The 18,818-nt window shown below is 40.7% G+C and overlaps 1 protein-coding gene across 3 annotated transcripts in view; it reads right to left on the reverse strand.

Moving 5' to 3' along the window:
* Window positions 1-13,270, reverse strand: part of C13H5orf63 (chromosome 13 C5orf63 homolog) — a 29,056-nt gene extending 15,786 nt beyond the window's left edge. For 2 of the 3 annotated variants that reach the window (XM_036205221.1, XM_036205219.1), the window contains exons 1-3: window positions 13,221-13,270; window positions 11,129-11,228; window positions 557-674 (exon numbers count right to left, since the gene is read on the reverse strand). In XM_036205221.1, the coding sequence (XP_036061114.1) occupies window positions 557-667 (111 nt within the window). In that variant the 5' untranslated portion in view covers window positions 668-674; window positions 11,129-11,228; window positions 13,221-13,270. Of the gene's footprint in view, window positions 1-556; window positions 675-5,944; window positions 6,094-11,128; window positions 11,229-13,220 lie in introns of all 3 variants that reach the window. The other variant, XM_036205220.1, reaches the window with a different exon arrangement.
* Window positions 13,271-18,818: the final 5,548 nt, after the last annotated feature.

An 18,818-nucleotide genomic window follows, 5' to 3' on the forward strand; every position in this document is an offset into this window, starting at 1 on the left:
CCTCATGGAGAAAATACAAATGTTAGACAAGCTTCATTTAGGTATGAGTTGTAGTATTGTTGGCCATGAGCAAAATACTAATGACTAAACAATATGTATTTTACATCTTTAAACAGAAACACCCATTAACTAAGGTTATACATTTAGTTGGTTCACAAAAATACTGTGGCCAGGGGCTTATGGGAACCCAATCCATGACTTTTCCTAGGTTTAGTATTTGCTAATTCAATGTTTATGTTGCTTTTAGGACATAACTACCACAAATAACAAGAATTGACTTATTTCTAAATAGCACATTTTTAAATACCATAATTATAATCTAAAATTCTCTTTTAAATGTAGGGGTAAAATGACCATTGTATATATTAGTGTACCCTCAATAACTGAGAAACAGTGAAATGTCTGGGGAGGAAAAACTGAAGAACAGGTCTGCAAAAAAATTTTCCTACTGCTTTTCTTTACAGATTTGACCCTTTTTCATGGTTATATACCCCTTTTTCACCCAACAATACTTTACTTTATTTTTTAAGTATAATTTTAGTTTTTCACTAAGTACCTTTGAGAATAAGGTCAGCACAGGCAGAGCTGTGTTAGAGGCAGAGAGATTTCGTAAGGGTCCAAAGGAGGATTTGGCAATCTGCAGGCTATTTCCTTGAAACCAGAGCATTTTAATTCTGCCAAAAGAAAAATAAGCCAGTAAACTTAATGCACCATCAACTGCTCTTTAGAATACAAGCAGTCACTTGCAAGCTTATGATTGGATCTGAAAGTTTCAGAATTGTATCTTTGAGTCCAGGAGTGTCAGAGAGGTCCAGATGTTTGGCAAGTATCCACAAAGAATTCACTGTACTCCAGGCAAAACAGAATTTAGAATTAAAAAAAAAAAAAAAAGAAAAAAAAAAAAGAAAAAAGACCCCAAACCCTATTTATGGATTAGTTTTGTGCCTAATCACTTGGTTTCTGTAAGCAAACTGCATGAGTTTGTTAATTTGCATATGAGATTAAATTTCAACTGCAGATGTTGCCAGCATCCTGATGACTCCCTAAAAGTGGAGGTGTCCTGAGATGGTTTTTAGTCACAAGGACAGTTTAATCTTATTGGCAAGCATCCAACACCACTGAGCCTTTCCATGGTAAAAGAAATAGGACCTAAATGGCATACAGTTCCCAGCTGACAGTGTAAGCCATCTCCAAGGAGATCTCTGCTCCTACACTGGAAGAGACGGAGAAGCACCAAGTTGCAGGTAGAGAAACTGGGAGAGATGCAGTTTGAGTTAACTTGTCAGGAAAAAAGTCTGTTCAACACCTTAACAAGTATTTTCAAAGGAGAGTGCCATGATTTTCAAAAGCTTCATCCATAAATGCACCGGTGTTTTCACTGGAGAGATTCCAGAAGGAACAGTTTAATAGCAGCATGTCAAACACTGGGGTTTGACGCTCCCTCATTCTGCTCCTCTGCTTGACTAACACACCCTATTATTCCTACTTATTCCACCGAGCCTCCAGCTTCGTCTCTAAATCTATAAATGTTACCATTTCACTTCTAAAACACATGTGTATAGTTTTACCATTTGCCAGTACTCCCAAGATGAACTCATTCCTGGGACACTGCACTTTCCTTCTCTATCTACCACCTTCTCTCCTTCACACTGGCAAAGCTGTGAAAAGCCCCTTCTAGTCTTTCAACCCTGAGACTATTTCTTCCCCAGTAGCACTGCCCTTGCCTCTTTCTCTACATGAAGAGCACAAAGCTTCTCCTCACTAGGATTCAGATGACCTCTTTGAAGAGTCTACTGACCTTAGCAATGCCGGCTAGTCTGCAATTCTCTATCCACATAGTCACTATTTTTGTGAACCAACTTAATGCACAACCTTATTGTATTTCCATTTCAGATGCCCCTTACTATTTACAGTTATTTATGTCCCTTCTACTACAGCGCAGCTCTGGAAGAACAGGTATTTTTCACCCCAGTATTTCTCAGCATACACAATCAATGTGCACACAACAGGTACTTTAATAGCTGCTCACACTAGAGTGAGCCTTTCCCTCCTGCAACCTCACCTCTGCTCAGTCACTCGGTGTGGACAGTGGTCATTCTTTAGCACTGTCTCTAAATGAAGTTACCGCTCCTCAGGGTGTCTATTGACTTTAGACTGAGGGCCGTTCCACTGCCACCACTTCAAATCTCCTGTGCTCTACTTCACAGAGCAGGGCCTTATTAAGTGCTACTCTTCTCTGGCAACGAGGCTTCTCCGTGTAAATTAGCCCTAAGCTTATTTCAGACAGAATGATAGGACTTTAGGAAAAAACTACCAACTCATATCAAACTACAATAAAGACCACAGGACAAAAAGCTCAAATGCTGATCCATGAGAGCAATGCTCTTTCCTTTCTCATAATCCTCTACCCTTCCACTTCTATCCAGATTTCCCCCGCTAACGAAATGACCTGGCAATCCAAGAAAAAGGAATGTACTAGGAACTCTGCAGGAATCTGCTATTTAGAAAGTGAATGCATACAATGCTACAACACTCTGTGAGACTCTCAACTAAGTGTTAAGCTTTGGTATCCACATGAATTATAAAATTAGCTGTATAAACAGTGGCGATATAGGCCTTGGAAATGAGAAGGATGGGACCTGCTATGGCAGTGTCCCAAGACTGTCGCCACGATGGTGAACTACAGCTACATGCCTTTGCGGAAGGCACAGAAGATTTACTGATGTTTGGCTGGAATGGAAAGGAAAGCAAAACTTATTGCTTCTACCTAGCTGACTTGAGACTGAGGTGTTAAGGCTTTTTTTTTTTAAAAAAAAATTCACACCAACAATGGAAATCGGCTTCAGTATTTCCAACTTGACAAAACACAGCATGTGGTCTTGGGTGCAGCCAAGACAAACAAAGGCTGCCACAGTAAACAGAGCTGCCCTCACTTCGTATTTGCTGCAATGTTTGTCCAGCCAACCAGAGAACTAAGCAGAGTCTTCTGTACAGCTACTCTGCGATTTTCGACTCTCTCTTTCTGTGTTCCCACACATTTTTAATTACTTAAACCTTGCACATTTATTTACTGAGAAAGACATCAATGCTATGCAGTTTTACAACCTGTGTATTTTTTAATGGTCTAAGGTACATGCATTTTTACTATATTGTTCAATTAACTTATTTCTTTCACAGTAGTGTATCATAACTGTATATTAGAGCCTGATATAAAGAAAAAGCTCCACATTCTTTAGCTAGACAGATATTAAAGCTAAAATTCCTTAATTCTTTTTTTTCTTTTCTTTTCTTTTTTCTTTTTTCTTTTTCTTTTTTTTTTTTTTTGGTATGTGGAGCTGAGGATCGAACCCAGGGCCTTGCGCTTGCCTGGCAAGCGCTCTACCACTGAGCTAAATCCCCAACCCCGAAATTCCTTAATTCTTAAAGTTCACTTATCGCTGTAAAAGTTAAATGAAAAATGATAGACTCCAGTGGGACACTTTAACACTCTCCTGAGATCGTTATACCACCTCTGTAACCCTAACACCATTGCTGTCCAAGTCACAGTCACCAAATGATGTCTTTATGTAGGCTACCCTATCAATGTGACACTTCCATTGGTCTGATTATTTTTGAGCTGTATCTTAGTACTATAAAAAAGCATCCTGAAAGGTGGTTTCTGCCAATTGTGGGCTGCCATAATTCCACCCAACCCCTGTACTGGGAACTGAACTTAGGAATTCACAAATCCCGGAGTCTTACTAAATAGCCCAGGCTGTCCTTGAACTCACTCTGTAGTCCAGGTTGGCCCTGAACCTGTACTCCTCCTTCTAAGCAGTTAAGATTAGAAACCTGCAACACTAGGCCTTACTGACAACATTGTTTTAAAATTATGTCACGTTAGTCATGAAATAAGTATTCCTATTATACAGACAGACACAATTTTATCCTTTGTATTTTGTTATATGTCTCTGTGACAGGAACACAAAGAACTGAGCTCACGATATCAAAGAAGCACAATTGGGTCACCTTTGTCCCAGACTTGAAGAAAGTAGAAAAGCATAAAACTGGATTTAGAATGTGCTTAAAGAAAATTCTGAAGCCTGACAATAAAGACAGCAACCCCTGCTGTTTCACATCTAATGCCTCTCAGAGGCAAGGGTCCCGGAAGAGAAAGGGAAACTGGCCTTCCACCACAACTGAGGCAGACTGCAAGGTCTTTACAGCAGAATCGAACACAACATGGGGGAGGACTGATTGGACCAATTCAGCCTTCCTTGAAGCAAGATGGAGAAGATAACTTAACTCTATAGCATTTCCCCGAGAAGCACTGATGGGCACACCATGAAAGCGACTGATTATAGTACAGGAAGACGTGATGGTTGTTTGAGCCTTTATTAAGGATTATTCATTTCGGCATGATGAGCTGCCCAGGCTATGGCTGCACATCACTTCTGTGGGGCTCCTGGATTTTTCAAACACTGTGAGCATCTGATTAGGAGGGAAACAACATTGTTCTCGCTTGAGTAGAGAAACTGACCTTCACTGACCAGAATTTTATTCATTCAAAGAGTCCTTTGGTACACCAAAGCTCTAAACTCACATAATCATTCATCAGCAAGCTGCAGTGTTAGTTCACGTGCAAAATCAAGAAGTGTATGTAAGCCCAGGTACCGCCTTGGTTATTAACAGATAATGTTGGAGCTTCTGCACAAGACTCTAATGTAAATTTAATGCTGAGCTGACATTACCCAAACACTATTATCATAGCTCTTGCTGAACCTGTGCTCTATAAAGAGAGCTCAAGGTTTCTGTTTAGTCATTTGTGCCATGTGAGAAGTTAAGTGCTCCACTTCATATGCATTACCATCTAAGCATAACATGTCTATTTTTACCCAAATGAAAAGAAACACACACCCCTCTTTGGGGAGCAAACCCTGTATTTTAGCACACTGAAGCTGTATGTAATTAGGTGATGGTGCTGAGGTGACAACCCAGGTCACGGGGTTCTACCTAACCTAGGGAAACAGGGACAAATGATGCCTCCCTGACAGACAGCTGTATGTGAGCCCCACTCCCTTCAACCTAACTTAAGATCCTGGGTGAAGAACAGGAGAGGGAGGAAAGGGCCCATGTGCAGGGATGAGGAAAGGTACCATACATGGACAAAACCTAAACTTCTCAGAGAACAGATACTCGGAGGTGTCAAGTCCATGGGGTAAAGAAGACTATGGAGTGGAGGTGGTGGGTAGAATCTCAGGTGCATTCCAGTGTCTCAGCCCAAAAAAAAACGTGGTACCTGGCTGGGGACCAAGAGGGTGGCACCAAGTCAGACACGGCCTTACAGCAGGATCCTGATATTTGCTGGTGGACCACTGCTCAGCTTCACTCTGGACTATGCAGTTTGAGCTTCCCATGTGTTGGGGCATTTGTCTTTGACATGCTTGTGCCACGTGAACAATTCATATTCATTCAAGACTTCACCTGCTCTTTACATATTCACTCAAGGATTCCTTGATTCCCTGCAGATCATGGAATAGAGATCTGGATACCTCTGTTTCTATGTTCAGACTCCATAGGTGCCACATTCAATTGCATTTTCACATAATCCGTTTTCAAGAACTTTTTGAAAATGCTCTTTAGCTGTTTCCAGTTAAGGACTTGTCTACACAGTAACATTACAATTTCATTGAAATTATAATTTACAAACCTACCATTTAATTCATGACCATACCTTCTAATTCTCAGTAAAATTAACCCATTACATTTCCCCTTCATGAATCCTGGTGTTTTTTGTATTTTGTTTTTTTTTTTCTCTCCAAATAAACCTTACATCAACTTCATACACTATATACAAGCCATGAGAATTCTAGATGGAGTTTGTGGATTCAAAAGAGTGATTCTTAAAGAGATAAAAGTTATACTGTGCTTTACAATTTTAGCAAACTCATGGCCATTTACTCACTAGTTCCACAATGGTGAAGACAGGAATGGTTGAAAGTAAATATGAGATGATCCTCATTCATGAAGAGCCAAAACGCTGGTGAGAACATTCACATGTAAGGCAGGGAAAGCAGCAGGACAGGAAGTCCAACAGCCTGGGCATACGAAATGCTGAGAGAAAGGAAGACATGAGACACGTCCCAGAGAAGGGCTTCAAATCATTCAGGACTTGGGCTATACAGACAGAACAGGAAGCACTCCAAATTGAGCAAAGAGAAAGAACAGTGGAAAGTCAGCTGGGAAGGAGGAGCAGTGGAGGACTCTGGAGAATTTTGAATAGTTGTCAAGTCATGTGTGATTTGCCACGTTCGCCTTGGGACCCACTGATGGGTTTGAACAGTGTTTTGTTTCCGATATTTTGGAAGATTACTTTGTTAGTAGTTAGAAATGTTGAGACTCAAGCAGACAGAGACATATATGGGTTTGGTACTAACATGAAGAGTCAGCGCTAAAGATAAAAATTAGAGTTTTCATTGGTATGAAGATTGTTTCTGAAGCTGTGAAGCCAGATGAGATCATCTCAGCAGTACAGAAAAGGGGGGTTCAAGGTAGGTCTTTGAGGGAATCCAACTTTGTAGCCATCCGGTAGAGAAAAGCCAGGACAAGCAGTACAACTGTGGAGATAGAAGGAAAGCAGAAAGTATGTCACCATAGAAGCTAGAGGGAAAAGGTGTTTCCAGAATGAAGGAGTAGTCCATCGGCCAGCAGTGATGAGGGCTTGTCTAGAATGGGACAGTGAAATGACATACATGAGTCAGGAGAGATGTGTCTGATGTTGTTATAGGTATTAATCCTATAACCAATGTCTGCTACTAACACATAACACATAACTGGTTCCTGCTTGATTTAACATCTTAAAAGGAGGAAAAGAGTGGAGACAAATGTTGGCTATCTTAAAAGGGACAATAAATTTAAAAAGCTGTGTAAATCAAAACAGAACATAGAATCAAAGCTTAATTATTGGCTATGAAATAATCCTAAGAGGCATTTTATAAATAATGACATTGACTTTTTTTTCTGGAACTTTGCTTTTATTGGCTCCAGACAGCAGACTTACATTCCTAGCAACAGTGGTTTCAGAAGTGAGGAACTGCAGGACTGAAATAGACTTTGGATATAGCTCAACATTTCAGACTGTGAACACTACTTAAATGGACAGCACTGTGTCTATGCAAGACTGGATAGCAAAGACCCTGGCATGAGGTCGTGGCTTAATTCACTCAGAGATTTTCAGAAAATTCAAACCAGGCCACCCAAACTGAGCTTTTCAAGAATAATTTTTCCATTGACAGGTTTTAAACAAAGAATCATCTCCTTCCAGTGGTTCTTTCTCTGTGTTGTCCTTATTTTTTACAAATGGGAAAAGTAGTCACTACTATAATACTAATGATTTCCTCAAACCATGTATATCAGAACAGAAGCCCCCTAAGGAAAGTGTTAAGTTGGTATTATTGATTATGCTCAAAGATAAAACTTGTCCCAAGCAGTTCTGAATAAGTTTGCTGGAGAGATCAAAATATTTTAAATAAACACAATGTACACTCAAACTTATCAATCGGGGGAATTAAGCATAAGTAGTACAATTGTTCATTTAGAGCTTACATTGGAATTTTATGTTTGAATTTCCTGAATGTATTATTTAGGCGAGGATTCTATAAACATAGATCCCAGAGAGAAACACAACTGCCACTAAGTTCTGAGACACAGGAAAACTCACCTATTTGGGCCTTAGTTTTGCCAACTGTGAAATGGAAATTCTACTACTTGTCCTGATCTCTCATTTTCCAGAGACTCAAGAGAAGCATGTTCACAGGCGTTGGGTCTCAAATGTCCTTGTAAGGCAAGAAAGGGCAACCCCATGCTAAAGAAACAGCACGGGAATCGCCCATGCTCGCCCATGGCCTTGATCAAGTTTCTATCTTTGGAAGCTGACAAGATGCAGCTATTTAGAGAAAGCCAGAATTCACACTGAGGTCCATACACAAGGGTAAAAACTGTCAGCTGTTGTCTCTTTCTCTTTACTCCTAACTGGGAAGCAGTGGTTCTGGAAAGCGCTTCGCTGGGAAATGGGGGAGCTGACACTGGAGTGGCCTGCCACTCATCTTGAAACTGTTCAGCCATGGGAGTTGGACATACTGTTAACATACTTAAAATGTTATTTTAAATGACACATCCTCTTCCTCTTGGCATTCTTCCCCACTTCTAGAAGCACTGCTGCCCTTGCCTTGGCCTGTAGTAAGCTGACAGACGGGTAGCAGGAGAAGAATCTTCAGTGCATGCAAGAGTGTTTTAAAATCTTTAGACCTTAGCAGTCGCTCCTTCTAGATTATTACTTCAGAGGAGTCTACTCGGTAATGGGACTGGTGCACGTGACAATGTCAGGGTCAAGGAAAGGTTTCTATGAAAACATCCAACCGAGAAAACTAAAACAATGCTAATCAAGACAAGTCATGTACTCCACAGTACGTGCCTCATAGTATCTAGGAGTGGTCTAGAGGGACTTCTGGACTAATTAACACAATGGAGTCTACACATTCTGCCCTCCTCCTTCTCTCCTCAACCCCAAATGTACTGACTCAGCAACTGGCCTAGAGCCAGAGCAGCACAGTGCAAATTCAGAGTGTGCAACAATGTTCAGTTCAATTATGACATAATGGCTGCAAACCCATTCCTGAAAGCAAGAAAACCTGAATAATGCGGTTAGCTTATATTAGACGCAAGGGCATAACAGAGTTTAAAAACCAATTTGAAAATTCCATCCTCCCATAAAGACAGCATTAAGACTGAGGGCAAAACCATCCAGTCCAAGGAACGGGAACAAAGGGCATAAGGAATTATGCAGACTCCTTTTGACATTATCCTTCTTAACCAACATGACCCAGTCCCTCTGATATTTAATACTGACCCAGCAAGAAGACATTTCATTAAAACATTTTAGACACATTGTACTCAGATAGTAATATGAGTTTCATTGCTAAACAAAGTTTGCAATTCAAAATTCCATTTGTCACTAATATTCTATTTATTTCCAATTCATCTTTCCAAAGATGTCCACACAAGATCTGCGAAAGTGTTTTGTTGCAAACCCAGCAATTCATTGGTCTTTCAATGTCAATAACTCATAAGCTTGTACAAGCACAGGGTTTAATCTGAATGTTGAGAACTATCCACTCTGTGACCAGGCCCTGGCTACACTGAGTTGTCTAAGAGTCTACAATCTCTTGAGTCTTAATTCTGTTCTTCACAGCTATCATTAATAAAACATTTGAAATTTTGGAACTGGAAAGTGACTTTAGATAAAGAAATTCTGTTAAAGTCTTTTGCACATTATATTTTTTGTTTATTCCTATTTTTTCCTTGAACAAGGGCATATGCTTATATGTTTTGTTTAAGGCTACTTTAAGGTTCATGGGAAGAAAGAAGAACTAAGTTTCAGATAGAAATTCTCTTAGTATAAAAAGGGTTCTGATCTCTAACAAGAGTCACATTAGTTTCTATTTGAACACAAAAACCTCTTTTTCTACATGCATATTTCAGATAGCCTCAGCCGACTCTCTATTGAGTCATATAATAGTGTTCTTTTTCTTAGCTTACCAAAAACCACATATATTAAGAAGTAAAAAAAAATCAAATAATTCAATGTCATGTCCTTTCCTCCTGACTGAACTAAAACTCATTTTCCTATTATTTCATTATTAATATGAGAAAGTACTGGAATAATAAGAGGAAGTCCATTTGTTTATAGATATAATATTCTGGTTTTGGTTGCAATCAAGTTAACAGGAAGAAGCAGCATGCCCCCCACAATATACATACATACATATACATATATATAGTGAACTCTGAACTCCACTGGCTTGTTGTCAGTAAAGGAGGGGAAAAACAAACAAAAACCACAACTATGGCTTTTCTTCACTGTCAATAAACAATTAAGCTTAAAATAGTAACCTAACAGGTCCCTTTCCTTTGACAGGATCTAACAAACAAAAATGCTGACAGCCTGGGTAAGTTGGTAATTTAGCATATCTTCATAGATAGTTCTTTGAGTATTTGCTAAAGAGATATTTGGGTGAAGGGTTGAGCATGGTAAGTCTGGAAGGAGTGTAGACACAGAGCTGTTGGGCCTTTCAGCCTGCACAGTTAACTCAATACAACAAATGCTCTATAGTTCACCGGCAGATCTGCTTAGAAGGCAGTCTGGAGACAATCTGTGGATGTTCGAGCATACCCTTCCTTGGCCCAGGCTGTTGATCAACGTGCTACTTCAAACTGCACTTAGTCATTCTCTGGAAGGTGATTCTTGTTTTTCTTCTTTTCTCTTTGCTACTTTCCCTGTGATGTTTTCTTTACAGGTGTAGCCTTCCTCCAGGGACAATGCCTTTTGTCTATAGCATGAACTGAGAGTATGTAGTGTCAGGTACTAGAAACATAAAAGTGATTAAGACACTGTCCCTGCCCTTAAGGAACTTAGGGTAGAGGAAAGACTGACAACCCAACGGTACAATGATGAAGGCCAATAAAGCAAACCATTATTACTGGATAGTACAGATGTTATGTGCTGGATACAATTCGAGCAAGTCCAAGTGCTGGAAGCTCCATCCCCAGTCCGGCAATGGCAAGGTGACAGAACCTTGGAGAAGGGGAGCCTAGAAGATGCTTGGTCATGGAAGAGTATGGTGAAAAGGGGAAGGGGTGGCTAGTGTTGTTCCCTCTGACTGAAAAGTAGCCCTTTTTGCACATGGACTGGTTCCCTTTCTAGCTTTCTAGTGTGTTGGGCCAGAGCCGGGGGACCTGTGCCAAGACTCAGTGTCAATGACCTACATCTTCCAGCCTCTAGAACCATGAGCCGAAGACTGATACTTTCTAAAAAATAGCAGACGTTTTCAATTTTGTTTACATCTCTGGGAAATTAACTCTTGGATAAGAACTAGGAAAAGAAGAAAGGTACTGTCTTTATACTTTCTGATCTCTGTCCCTACCTGTACAGGAATGGGTCAGGGATGTGGACTCATGTATTTATGTGAATTACCACAAGTTTTTATTTTATATCTTTCCCCCTGAATGACTTTGTCCATAGAACTTGCTAGATATACAAAGAAAAAAGCTGGAGCTCACTTGGTCCTGGTACATGTAGAGCCACACATACCTGAGCCAGAGGGTACCCCCTTCAAAACAGCTGTGAACAGGAATAAAATCTCCTTCAGGAACTATTATGGTTGGTGTTTTGTTTCTTCTGATGAATATCCCTTGAATAAAACAGGGCAAAAAATTAGATTTACAATAAGGAACATAAAAACTCTCACTACTTCACACCACATCACCTCAACATCTTACTATGTTTGAAGTCCCAAGCATGAGAATTAGTAACTAAATATATTGGCCAGCTAGAGGATATACAAGATATGAAATACAAAAACTTTAATTAAAACAAACATATTTCGAAGGCACCTCTCCATAGTGCCTCCAGATACAGTGACCCTGTGAGTACAATACAACTAGGCAACCTGAACAAAACAGAAACACAGCTCAATTAATTCCCAAGTTAGAAAAATATCCGTTCCTATTACTCACCTGCCAATGGTCTCTCTAAATGAAACTGCATATTCCTCTAGCAAAAGAGACAAAAATTATTGATCCTTCCCTGGCAGGTAGCTTCAAGTGGACCACAGCAAACACGGAGGAAAATTTGGAGCCTGTTTATAGTACCCCATAAATTTTAATTTTCACAACTGGGCCTTTCTGGTTCCAGGCAATTCCTGAGTACAGCAGGACCCAGGTTATTAGGTTGTTACTTCTTCTCACACAGAACCTGATTAGTTCTGTCTTATCTCAGCAAAACAATAGCTTAGCATTTTCCAGGACATACGTGTTTCCATGCCTTCTGCTGCTGGTGGTGGTCTGTTTGTTGATACAAGGTCTCACTATGTCTTCAGGTTGGCCCAGAACTTGAGCTCTGCCAGCCTAATTGACAGTGCTGGGATTATAGGCAAGTACCACTACCATGCTGTTTCCCTTGCATTTCATTTTCTGCTGTTTACCAACCTCACACACACACTTCTAAAATACTGATAGAGTGCACCATGTGCTTTTTTTTTTTTTTTTTTTTTTTTTTTTTTAGCTGAGGATTGAACCCAGGGCCTTGGGCTTGCTAGACAAGGGCTCTACCACTGAGATAAATCCCCAACCCCCATCATGTGCATTTTTATAAGCTATTCTACAAAATATTACTGAATGAGATGACTGTGGCCTCTGAGAGCCATCTCAAGTTGCTCAGTGTTCTACTGAGACAGTCAAAGTGACTAATTAACCAAGGCAAAGTGTAGTTACAGGAGCCCATCTTAGGTTGGGAAATGTACTGTATTACTGTTGTGCTATAACAGTCTAAGTACCATTCCTGTGTTTAAGGAACTGAGAATCTTTGGGTTATGCTAGACCCCACAGTGTATTTTGTTTCTAAAAGAACACTAACATACAGTTTTATGTAAACACGATTAGTAAGAATAAGGATCAAGTTTAGCCAGGCAAAAACCCACTTACAGAGAGCTTTAGAAACAATCAGATACCAATTCACGGTAGTGACAACTGTCGGAGACTTTCTACCCTTGGACTTATTAAAAACTGTATTAGTTGGTATTTGTCAGGGGTGAGCGACAGGGCTAAGCATTTGTTGAGAACTGTTATGTCTGATTTATTCTTGCATTGTCTACAGCCCAGAGGGCTGCTTCTGCCCAATAAAGCAAAGACGGGGGTCCAGACAGCCGGGTCCAGAGGGGCCTGGCACTCGCGATGTTCCCCCTCCTGCACTTTTCAACCTTTTCACCCCAATTAAAGGTCAACGCGGCTGCTCAAAAACATTTATTTAAAAAGGCAGTCAACTCAGCAGGCTGTCAAGTGTGATATTGCCACTTCATAGAATTCAATTAAACCCGGGACCGGGGCCTCTGTGAATCACTGGAAGAAGCAGGACTCGAGACATTTCCTGCTTTCTTCGAAAAGCGGTATTTTTTTTCCCCCTCCCGTCATTTATTCGGTTCCCAGAGCGCCATCACAGGCGCGCGTTTACAATCTCCCCCCAGCGGCTCGGGGATTTATAGCTCTCGGCTTAATGAAATCCTCTCCAACTGCGGTGGAAGTCGGCGGCGCGCCGCACTGCGCAGGGCTCGCGGCCTCCTCCTGCGGGCGCGAGCTAACACCGGCACACACCGAGCGCCCACGGCACCGCCAGCGCCATTACCCACCTCAGCCTCAGGTCGCCCGGCCCCCGCCACTTCCGCCCGCCGCACTTCCGCCGCGCGCTGCACTTCCGGCCCGCGGGCGCCGCCCTGCCGCCTGGGCTCCTTCCTCCCGGCGCCGTTTCTGCCTTTCCCAGGGCGATCGTCCCCCTGAGTCAGTAGAAGAGAAAGCCAAGTTAAAATGTATTGAAAAGAAAGAGAAGAGGGAAGGAGAGAAAGGAAGGAAGGGAAGGAGGGAAGAAGTAGAGGAGAGGAAACAGCCTGGGGATGAGAGGCAGCATTTTGAGACTGGCCGTTTTAACCTCTCCCTGTATGCGATCTGTCATTTATTAAGGTCGTATTTACTGTCTTCCTCTTCCTTCGGGTTGGGGCTGAACTGGGCTATAAGGAACAAGACGAGCAAAGCTGGGAGCTGTACCTCCCTCCCCACGTTTACAACCTTATAGCCTTGTAGGCAAGGCAGACATGGGGGAAATTATCCTTCAGAACAGGTAATGCATGTGTTAGGCTAAGCGTTTTGAAGAGAAGGAATATGACCTGTGAAAAGATAGGAATGTCAGCTGGTTAGAGAAGCGGCTTTTGGACTAGCATATGACAACCCCAGGACAGGAATAGAACTTCTCTAGCGTGAAAAGAGCGCAGCTTGGACCATGCACAGACAACAGGCCGAAGCTTGAAGGGGATTGGGGCTAGAGGTGAAAAGAGGAAGAAGAGTATGGAGTCAGGCCAGGTAGCCAGGACAGGCTATCGGCAACTAGAATACTTTCTGATTGACTATGTCCCCATGCAGAAAGGGGAGCTGGGATAATTGTTTTTGTCTTCAAAAAGGATCTCTCAGAGTTGGGAAGGTAATGGCTTAGTGTAGGTGGAACTAACAGGGACGTCAGGAAGTGACTAAGTAGCATAGGCTCCAGGTGTGGTGGTATTGTAAGTAATAAGAAAATGATGGGTAATAAGTATAATAATACTCAAATTAATATTTATTGATTGCGCATCCAAAGCTTGGTACTCATTAACATGTTTAATCCTGTGAACAGTCTTATTAAGTACCATTTTACAGATGATGAAATGGAGGCTTAATAACTTGCCCATATCCTCAACAGATAGAAAAGAGCATAATGGAATTTCAGTACCTATGGGCTCATCGCTGAACAAAAATCGCTGTGTATTTTGTGCTTAAGGAAAAAAAAAAGATAAAATAGGTCAGAAATGAATCACTTAAACAAATCATATTGATTATATGATATTGGTTGAGGACACCATTTGAAAGTAGAATTTTCAAGTTCATACTTTATTACTTCAGCATATGTTAGCAGCCAAAAGAGGATTTGGAGCCGGTAAACAGGTATTTTTGTTGCTGTTGTTGATACACTCTGATAAGTCCTAATCTTTCTGAGCAGGAAAAGGTCACTCCATAACAGTTACAAATACATTATTTCTTAGGAACTAATCTGTGTCTAGCTGTAAGTGTCTTGGTAGAGCATGCATATTGTACATTTTGTAGCGAGATAGATTTTCCTAGAAATGTAAGTCCAGGTCAGCTTCCAGATTTCATTTTTGTTTTGTTGGCTAATGAAGCTTTGTATAGTAAGTTGGACTTAGGAAATTTGATTTCACAAACTGAAGATTAATGGTTTTTCCAAAGGTCACAATGAAAGCTTCGAAGCGTTGATTACAGATAAATTTCCCCAAGGAGTCAAAGTTTATTTCCAGAGTTTGCATTTAATTAGTGGGTTTTTTTGGTTATACAGTTTTTAAGTGTTAGCACAGGACTCCATACAAACAGGAATGCATACAAACAGTTTCACTTGAGAGTGGGAATTCCCTGAAATGGTTGTGAATCCCTGAGGCTTCAATTATCAGTGCCCAGTCACCTTGGGAATGTCTGTGTTAGAGCCTTTACCCCAGAAGAACAGTTTGGCTTTTAGGTCCAAGTTTCCCACCTCCCTGTGCCAAGCAAAGGACCTTTGTTTGAGAGAATTTCTGGAGTTTGAACAGAAAAAATGATTATCTCAAAAAAAAAATTGGCCACAGCAAAATTATAAACATTTATTCAAGGGTCACAAAGTAGAACATATGTGGGTGTCACTAAAGGCTAGATTTAGCATTCATTGCAAACAATACTCTATTGAGACAGTCTAAACACATGAGAGCTGCTACAATGTGATGAATACTGAGACATTTAGTGTAGTCTATTTGTTGACGAATTTAGCTAAATAATTTCAGAAAAAAATTACAAATTTATTTTTATAGAAAAATACTAAATAGGGTCTATTCACAGCTTTTAGTATGTTTCAAATGATGTGAAGGTAAGATTAAAGGTCTTTATATAGCACTGGGTTGGTATTTTTGTTTATCTAAAATATTCTTTTCGTAGGCCTTTGACCTATGTATTGTCCTCTATGGACTCCAGTTCTAGTGTTTGTCCCGAGAACTGAAGCAACAGTCTGTGTTCTGACTACTTTGGAACCTGTCTATACTTAGACCTCAAGACTGGTATCTCAGTGGTTATGTCTGAGGCGTCAGCCTAACTCTGGAAACAGCCTGCTTGGTCTGTAGCTCCTGAGATAACTTCAGAGTACTTTAGACGATACACTATCTGTCCTTCCAGAAATGACTTGGAGTCAGGCCTTCCATTGAAGGCCTCATGAGGGCTAGACATGTGGGTGTGGGAGGTGGTGGCTTCACTCTTTCTTCTTGGCTTGGCCTCTGAGAAAGCAGAAGTGAAGTAGATGGCTATTGGTAAGAAAGCACTTCCTTCAGAATGCTTTAAAAAATTGTCTTAGCAGGGAGTGATTGTCATGCCTGCCCTATTTTACTGGAACCTGGATTTGTGCTGCCATTCAAAGACCATGAGACGTGGACTTTGACTAGGAGGGGCTATCTCAGTGATTGCCGCAGTTGGGTGACGCGATGGTAGAAACATTCAGGAACCTGGGAGGAGGAGTTCCCTGGTGCTCTCCTGGTCTTGATGACCAGCATGGTTGTTTATCTCATCACTCAGTCTTTCTAGGTACTGCCAGCTGCAGGGAGTGATCTGAAAGGGCCAGATATTAGGTTATGTTTCAGGTCATGGAGAAAAACAGTGGCAACCTCCCAAAGAAAAGATGTGCTTCTGATTCTGGGATGTGTTGGGTCATTGGGTCACTGTTGACTACCTCCAGGCCAACCATTGTAAGAGGAGACAGAATTATATGCCTGTTCCACCAGGAAAGAATGGGCTACAGAAACCTGATTTCTGTATCCTCTATGACATTTAAAACAAAACAAAATAACCCCCCAAAAAACTCTGCTCTTGTTCCAGACATTTAGAGGAGAGTGAAAAAAATTTCAAAGGGGGAAAATGCTTATTTGTTTTAAGGCTTGCTCAAGTAATCCACTTACACCATTTACATTAGTTAAACAACCTTTCCATGTAAACACCATTAATTATGCAGTATAAGAGTCAAATAAAAAAGCTAAAAAAATAAAAGTAATTGGAGAATAAATTAGTGTAGCTTGAGTGCCCATACATTATAGAGAAACTGTAGACTTTGATGGGGATGGATGTGTGATTTTTCTATTGTTTGTGCTATAGGATGGAACCAACAGAAATGACATTTCACAGATGGATACCAAAGCTGTTGAAGTTTAAACTCATACTGGCAGTGAAATTACAGTTTTCACGGGGGCCTTGACTCCAGCCTCCCTCTTTATCCATCTCTAAAAGACTGAGGTGAGATGGGGTTTGAGTGTCCCATGGATCTCCCCAGAAGATCTGTGAGAACCAGACCATTTGTTGTCTGGTCTAGAATCAGTAGCCTCCAACCTTCTTTTGAGTGTACTAACAGGAGATTGCTTTGTCGTCTGTGCTGAAGGAAATGAACTGAGGTGCTGCTACCTGCTAGCCACAGAGGAAAAGGTCAGGGACTGTCGCTACTGGAAGAAGAGTGTGTCAGAGACGCTGCAGTGACAAGAGCAGAGTACATTCATGTCACCATTTGTTAACTGATTGCTTACAGTTCCTCAAGACAGGATACACATTTTTGTCATCCCATTTTACAGACAAGGAAATGGACACTTAGAGGAGATCACAAATGAGACAGGGGTTGGGAAGCATTTCCTCCCGCTGTATTTTTCTACTACCTCATTCATGTTTTTAAATGTGAATGAAAAGAACTATGGCTCATTTCAAAAGAATGTTTTATTCTCTGTAGGATCTTTTAAGAATATTTGAGCCTGGTGGTGGTGGTACACGGCTGTAATCCCAGCACTCAGGAGGCAGAGGCAGGTGGATCTCTGTGAGTTTGAGGCCAGCCTGGTCTACACAGCAAGATCCAGGTCAGGCACCAAAACAACACAGAGAAACCCTGTCTCCAAAACAAAACAAAACAAAACAAAATAATATTTGAGCACATTTCCATAATTCCTCAGGGAAAGTTTTGTTTTACCTCAGGAGGCAGGAAATGGTTTTGAGATAAGAAAAGTTTTTCATTTTTATGGATGAGGTCCATCATCTATTGTAATCACTAAAGCTGGATCATGGAAGAGCATAAGGTTCTCACAGCATGAAGAAGTACAAAGCTTCTCCCTGGCTTCCTGGTGCATATCCGTACCATCCAGAGAGGCCTGTTCAGACAGACAGGACAGCTAGCTACTAGGAAGAGCTGCTCTGCAAACACGCTTTAACATGCTATTGGCCAACTGTCCAACAACTTACTGCTTAGAAGAATTTTGAGGGGCAAATTTTCCAAATTTGAGAATTTGGCCCTTCTTCAGAGAATAATGAAATACTTAGCCATACCGTTTGCTATGTATATGCAGCATAAACTAAGGGGAAATTATCTTTATTTATTCAGATATGCTCCCTATGCCAGCAGTAAGCATTGAAACCCAGGTACTAAAACCACGCATGCCTGTTCTAGGGGAACTCAGTCTAGTAGGAATATCAGTGTTAATGAAATAGCCATGTTAATAAATATATACTACTGGGCCTTGAGGAACATGCTAGTGATCTCAGCACTTAGGAGGCTGAGGCATGAGGATGAAGAAGTAGAGGCCTGCCTGGGCCACAAAGCAAGACCCTTTCTCAAAACAAAACAAAATAGTATTTATTGTAAATATCCCTTTCTCCAATGAGGGCAATATTTGTAATTAACTTACTAGAAAAAGAAAGTGGACACAATATATATTATATCTACACATATTTTTTACTTAAAACACACAAATATCTACTTGTCAGATTTGATCCAGCTGAGATGCCTTGTGTGAGGACTGGTCTAGTAACTGAAGTGTTACTTCATCTTTCTGGTATAAAGCCCACTCAGAATTATACAGGTTATGTGCGGTTTTCAGTTATAGCTACTTTAAAATGGAAACTATGAAGACAATGGTGAAGTAAATTTTATTCATTTAGATTTCATTATCTTCTCAATCTTCTACACTTCTCTTGCTTACAACTAATTTCAGAACAATTCCCCACCACTTCCCAGACTTTGCGTGTCTGTCTTTCCAAAGCATTTAACTTAGCTTTCATAGACATAACAACTCTTTTTATGCTCATATTTGAACAGTTTATGTGATACTTAATTAAACTATATAATTGTAGTAATCAAGTACAACTGT

This window comes from Onychomys torridus, chromosome 13 (assembly GCF_903995425.1).
Source record: "Onychomys torridus chromosome 13, mOncTor1.1, whole genome shotgun sequence".
Classification (NCBI taxonomy): domain Eukaryota; kingdom Metazoa; phylum Chordata; class Mammalia; order Rodentia; family Cricetidae; genus Onychomys; species Onychomys torridus.